Here is a 7,315-nt window from a genome sequence, read left to right on the forward strand (position 1 = left end):
AGATAATTTTCTGCACACGAAATAAAACCCATTTTGCGACACAACTCCCTTATTTTTCAAAGCTCGGCCCCGAGCGTCATTTAACAACATCGGAAACTGTAGCGCGTAAATAAAACTTATCCATTTGTCTTTCCTCCAGATACTATAACGAATATGCATAAGGGAGTCCTAATAAACTTATGTTGAGCTTCGAAAAAACACTGCAGCTGAAGTCCAAAGAAAACTCTTAAACAATGCGGCATGAAAAATAATGTCCAAGGTACATGGTGACATGCCTTCTTATATTGTCCTTGTATTAACAACACAACTCAGGTCACCTCTTCTGATCTGCTGGTTCTCATCTCGTGTAAGATTGTCTGAATGCCCTGGCGGGGGTTGTCAGCCTTCGTCTCAGCATCCTTCTCAGTGCATTCTGACCAGTCACTGGTAGACGGCATCTTCGACACCACTTTCCTAGAAGCGTATCTCAAATCAAGCGGTGACGGCGATCTCTCATCATAGTCCAGCTCCTCCTCTGGTTCAGGGGTAGAATTCCGACCATGCCGTGGAGATACTTTTGATCGGTCAGGTTGAGGTGACTTTGGAAAATCTGGAACGGATGATTTAGGCATGTCCTTTTGTGATGTCCTGGACCTCCGGCTTGGTGATCGGGAACGAGAGAGACGAGCCGAACTAGCACGTTCTGACTGACGTGGTGAGCGAGAGTCAGAGCGACGTGGTGACCTCATAAGTGATCGACTCGGTCGCGGATCCTTGTCTTAATTCCCGATGCGGCGGCACAGGGTCCATACGAACAAGATGGCATGTAGAAACTTCCTTCAGTTCTAAAGCATCCCAATGTGCCTATGGCGGTTTACTGGACCGTACCTTTAATACATGTTTCTTGCTATCTCGGTGGCCATGTGACGTGACGGGGTGTTCCATTGTTATTAATCGGTGGATAAACTTATCACGTTGTCCATGCATTACCCGTTGCCAGGTCGGGATAGTTTTCATAATAATCATTTGTTCGTAGAGACATTTATTGACAAGTGAAATTTTCCCTTCCTTGCATGCATTCACCAACTTTTGCTGTATGCAGCCATTATGTGTATAGGCCCTATGCAACCATGCATTATGTGATTATACCACGCATATCCATTGTGGCACCACCCTTTGGTTGTACATGACATTATGTGCTAATTTATCATCATTTTCACGAACTATCCTTCTTTCAGAGGTCATGAACCAATTTTGAGAAACTTGTGTTAATTTCTAGCTTTTAGAATTTACTTTTTTTATTTTGAATACCAACACAAGTGATCGATCATGAAAAATAAAAGACTCTGAAATTTAACGAGATATTTAACAATTGACATCTCATTAGAAATTAACAAATTAAAATTATTCTTTGATTCTGGATTGACTCTGACCTCTGAGACACTTCGTGATGTCGATGACCAATTATATCATATAAATGGATATTTTTCGATAGGATCGAAACCTTTATTTTGTATCCGTATTATTACAGTGCCAGTGATATTTCGTGTTTAAAAGGTTCCGTCATATACAAATCATGGCTGAGACACTCAGAAATAAGAGTGTTCATTACATTTCGATTATGAATATTCATCAGATTCCAGTTGTAGGATTTAAATTCTCCAATCATTAACTCCATCATCACTGTCATCATTGTCATCATTTTCATCATCATCATCACAATCACCAACAGCAAATTCGATTTCACATTCATCCATTATTAGTTTTTTTAAACTTCATCCTCTCTTCATCTCATCACCATTACTACCACCATCTTGCTGTCACGACACAGAAAATTTACACACAAATCACATGTCATACCAATAATCTTAAGTTTTCGGTAATATTAAATATTCCTCCTGAGTAATGACATGGATATTTTTTCTATTTTCAATACAAACAATATATCATCTGATAATAACTATTACTCAACTGAAGATTTTACTTCTAAATTAAGAGACATGGAACATAAATTCAGTTTGCTTCATATTAATGCTCGAAGTTTGAACAAAAATTTTGACTCATTGGAATCATTACTTTTCACTTTAAACAATTTCAAATATTCCATTATTGGTGTCACGGAAACATGGCTTCACAATACTTCACCTAACATATACAGTTTTCAAAACTATAATCTCATTAGGCGTGACCGGGAAAAGCAAAGAGGGGGAGGTGGAGCATTTTACATCAGTGAACATTTAGAATTCAAAGTAAGGATAGAAATATCACTAAAACTGAGTGAAACTTTATTCATAGAAATCACGAAGCCAAAAAGCAAAAATATAATTATTGGATTGATTTATAGACCCCCTCATGATAAAGTAAATTTATTTTGTGAAGACCTTGAAACATGTCTTCATACTATTAGAAAAGAAGAGAAACAAATATATTTAATGGGTGATTTTAACATCAACCTGTTATCCCAAAATAATGAACACGATTTATTCCTACACACAATGCATTCATTTGGCTATTATTATCCCCATATAGATAAACCGACCAGAATTGATAGCCATTCATCAACACTTATCGACATTTTTTTTTCAAATATATTAAACAGAGATATTACCAGCGGATTGTTAATATCTGATATATCGGATCATTTGCCGGTTTTTTCATTTTGCGATAATGATATTCCAAAAGAAAATATACTCAAATCGACAATGTATAGAAAAGAATCTCAAAATAAAATTGAATCGTTTAAAAGGGATCTTGCAATTGAAGAATGGTTGGATGTATTTCATGAGTCTAATCCAAACATTGCATACACAAATTTTAACAATAAATTGCAGACATTTTACGAAAAAAAATTTCCCCTGATATCACAGGTCAAAAGAAAGAAGGCAAAAATGCCATGGATTTCTAAAGCAATTTTAAGATCCATACGTACCCGAAATAAACTTTACAAAGCATTTTTAAAGAACCCTTCTATTCAAAACAAAAAGAAATACAAAACTTATAGAAATAGACTAAACTATACGATTCGATCTTCTCGCAATTATATTATTCCGAGAAGCTTTACAAAGTCAAATCAAACATGAAAGCAACATGGGAGATTATAAATGATTTGATTGGAAAGAAACCCAAAATATTACCCAAAGATAATTTCAGAGCTCATAATCTTGCGATAAATTCAGAAGATGTAGCTGATACAGTGCCGGCCGCGGGAAACGTCACAGTGCCCCCTAGGGCGGACGCGGTAGCCCGTAGCGGGCATTTGAGGGGAGCGGACGCGGGAAGACGCCCGCGTCCACTCCCCTAGAAAATTATTGCCCTAGGGAACCGCCCGCGTCTATCCCCGGGGCACTGTGACGTTTCCCGCGGCCGGCACTGTAACACTAAAACTTTTCGAAAACTATCTTTCAAATCGGAAGCAAAAGGTAATAAGAGGCTGATAAAAGAAATAGAAAACTGGGAGCCCGGACTGAGAGAAGGGGAAAGGGGAGAAAGAGAGTAGAGGGGGGGGGGGTAGAAGAGAAAGAGGGAAAAGGTCAAATGGAGAAGGGGGAAATTAAAACAAGAAGAAGAACCTAGAGAGAAAGAAAACAGAGGTGATGAAAAAAAGCGAAGGGAGATAGAAAGAAAAAAGGGAAGGTGGAAGGCAAATAAAGAAAGAAGGATAAAGAGAAGGAATAAGGGTGAGAAATTAAAAAGGAAGGGAAAATTGAGAAAGATGAAATAGCGGGGATAAAAGTTACTGAAGGCGAGAAAGAGAGAGGGAAAGGGACTAAGAAAAGAAACAAGGAAAAGGAAAGAAAAGGATACGACTATTCTTATCAAAATACTGGAACCCCTCTCTAATTTTCATCATTTTTTATCCCCTTCCTGATTTACCTTCATCTATCTCAAGCACTAGCTCTCATCTTTTCCCGATGTTTATCTGTGGACATCATTTTCATATGCACCTCTCATCATGAAATTAATTTTCATTTATCGTTTAGTTATAAAACTACTCATTCTCTCTTCCCAACATATAATGCTATGTTAAATTAAGCTACTTAATACATTTCTATAGAATACAAGAAACTGTTGTTTCGCAATATAACGGAGGGGGTATTACAAAAGAAGAGGAAGGGAAAGCAATAGAAAATAAAGGGGAGAAACAAATCAAGGAGTGAAAGGGGGCACAGAAAAGGAAGGGGGAAAAGGGAACAGAAGGGATAAAGGAAAGGGAAAAAAGAAGGAAGGGAAAAAATATATACAGGGACAGCAGAAGGAGGGAAAAGGAGAAAAATATGAAGGGGAGCAAGAAGGAAAAGAGTGAATAAATGGGGGGGGGGGGAAAGGAGGGGAAAGGGAGAGAAAGAGAAAATATAGCGTGGGATATCGAGCGTGATGATTAAAGGGATTTTCGACTATATTGTATAGAGGTGAACCCGGACGGGCTTTTATTCTTCAACTTGGCTCGACTAACTCCTTTGTTCCCCGAAAAGAAGTTAGGTTTGATAGTTAGCGTTTACGTGAGCACCGCTAAAATTCTTAATAAAAGAAAAGAAGGGTTTGTATAGCTCCATTCTTGCTTTGTCGGCAAGTGATAATTAACTCGCTAAGTACCCATTCCATACAACACGTCATAGTAGCTTTCAAAAACATACTTTTGCTTGGGTTTAAGCATTTAAGCTAAATGCGTTAGGAAAGTTTTTCATAGTTACATATATGCAAATAGTTTTGTTGTTCTGCTCTGGAGCACATTGAGCATCTAATCAAGATGGAAAGTGCGATTTACAAATCTCATGTATTATTATTTTTATCTTCCATATAACACTGAATTATGTATTGTACCAAGCTGTGGTTTGGTTTTGTGATTTCGTTTTATCATTTCCAATTCATATAACAAAATATATTCGAAGGAAAATATTGTTTTACTGAAATGAAATAATTGAAACAATGTCTAGACCATAAATGATATCCAACTAATCTATCAATATAAAACTGCAGTTCGTAAAAATGATAGGTTAATCTTTACTTCGACGATCATCATATAAGTGTATCAAGAATATTAATATTCGTTTTAAACCCATCTATAACTTTTTATAAAATTGCGCGTAATAAATGCGTTGGACAAGTAATCTTTACTTTGATTATGTTAATTATTATTATCTTCCCAATCCGAATATCTACCGATGTAACTAACACTACAATCGAGAGCAGATAATGTAATCAGATGTTTTAGCAAAAAGACAAACTTGTTAAATCTGCAACATTGGGGTAAATTTATACTTTTTACAGGGTGGGGGTTTTAAAGACCCGATTTGAACCGAATTGAAAAGAATATCCTTATTCATTGTTGTTGACGCATCAGATAATTAATACCCCCCCCCCCATTTCTAAGAACATCCTGTCATAAATTGGGAAGCGGATGTGATCAAAGGAGAGGGGTCGGCGTGGACGGGGAGCAAGACTCTCCCAGACTGCACAATAACAAAAGAACCAAATAAAAAAAAATCGATGAGCACAACCAGTTTTGCTGGGGTTCGCTTTTTGCGCGTCTACTTTTTATGATGTGAGAAAGAACAATTTTCCCCAATATGAGAGGTTTTTTTTTGCTCCCCCCCCGGCCCCTATATACCCCGCTTATTATGATAAAGTTTTTAAATATTAATACCGAAATGAGATAAAATGACAATAAGTGGGGCTCTTGCCTTCCGTGCATGATGTGATGTCGAAAGAACACACCAACGTCGGATCGTAATCGACAACCCCTTTAAAGAAATCAAAGAAAGATCGTGGCACAAAAAGGAGGCGATGAAATATCATGAGTCGACCTCGCGCATGACCGATGTCATAAACACGTCGTAACGTTGTATCGTAATCAACGATCATTGTGACTATTCCAGCGAAAAGAAATGATAAATGAGCACTGAAAAAATGTCAAGACTCGGAGAAGGCCTTCGTCCGAGAGTATATGCATGTATCTATATGTCGAAAAGTTTAGATTCATTGCGATAATAGCTTCGACGTTCCAGCCGAGGTGAAAAGAAAGAAAAATAATTCCTTCATTATTTGAAAGAAACAAAGACAGAAGAAAAACGGAAAGGAAACAGGGAAGGAAAGAAGGGAAAGAAATAATAAGGGAAAAGAATTAAAAGGGAAACAGAAATTAAAGAATAAAAGAAAAGAAAACAAATAACGTCTTAAATCAAAAATTCAACCTACAATAGATCCCGATCACGCTAGTTTAAAAACATAATGGTCTATCACAAGATAATCGAAGTACATGTACATGTAAACATAGTGCAATGTACGTACCCTCGGATTTCCGAGGGTAAGTGCGGGCACGGCCAATATTATATAGCACGCGGGAAACCGCGGGCCCGTCTAAACGCCCTAGACTGCTCCCCTTGAATACCCTCGGTTAGACGCGAAAGCCCCCTAGGCTGTTTGCGTGCTCGGGCGTGACGTTTCCCGCGGCCGGCACTGTACCTTTAATTCCTTTTTGTGAACTTAGGACCCTGTTTCACCCACAAATGTAATAATCGCCCACAAATGTAATAACGCCCACAAATGTAATAACACTTTACCCACAAATGTAATAACGCCCACAAATGTAATAAGGTAGCTTGTCAAAAGTCCATGCACCGTTCTTCATCGTTCTTCCCGCATCCGGGTTTTCGCTTCGGCTTTCCCGCCCAACGTTCCCTTCTCTTCAAAGGAACGGTCGCCATCAAAGGCCCTTTGATGCCACCGTTCTTTTGTTCGTCTTTCCTGCAAGTCTTAATTTCTGTCGAAAGGCCGAAGAATTTATTCTAAATAGCTCCCTCTACGACCAAAACAAATGTGTGCCTTCATCATGTTCATATTGACTGTTGGATCGAGATTTCGCGTCACTGTTCTGAACTGTGGTTCGCATCTATAATGGAAGTTCTGGTGCATTCATAAAGCCACGGTAGCTTAATAAAAAATCACGCACATGTCATTAATCGTTACGATCTTACGAATTTGCTGCAATAAACATGAAAACCTATTTTTTGCAATTGGAAGAGAGTCAATTCATGATGTTTTAGGTGGGAAAATAAGATTCCACATATTTTCGTTTCGTAGGCCCAAGCCATTCGTATAATTCACGTCGACTTAGAATATTAATTATTACTCGCATCTCAAACAAGTGTCGAGAGCCCCCCCCCCCCTCCAAAAAAAAACAGAAGGAAATAGAATGATAAAATAAATATGACCGGAACAGCTTGAAACTATTAGGCATAGATAGATCAAAGATTTACAAAGATTTATTAGAAACTGTTTTAAATAGTTTCTAAAAATTTTTGACGGGCAACAATTTTCCCAGGATAACATATTGTCT

At 37.9% G+C, this 7,315-nt stretch overlaps 1 protein-coding gene across 1 annotated transcript; it reads right to left on the bottom strand.

The window, feature by feature from the left end:
* Nucleotides 1–308: 308 nt before the first annotated feature.
* On the bottom strand, nt 309–728 carry LOC121413168 (serine/arginine repetitive matrix protein 2-like). The gene has a single exon (XM_041605930.1). The coding sequence runs from the start codon at nt 726–728 to the stop codon at nt 309–311; it is 420 nt and encodes a 139-aa protein (XP_041461864.1).
* Nucleotides 729–7,315: the final 6,587 nt, after the last annotated feature.

The sequence above is a fragment of the Lytechinus variegatus genome, chromosome 4, assembly GCF_018143015.1.
Source record: "Lytechinus variegatus isolate NC3 chromosome 4, Lvar_3.0, whole genome shotgun sequence".
NCBI lineage: Eukaryota > Metazoa > Echinodermata > Echinoidea > Temnopleuroida > Toxopneustidae > Lytechinus > Lytechinus variegatus.

Excerpts from the sequence above, each read along its gene's own strand:
- LOC121413168 (XM_041605930.1), bottom strand. The coding sequence starts at position 728 with ATGAGGTCACCACGTCGCTCTGACTCTCGCTCACCACGTCAGTCAGAA.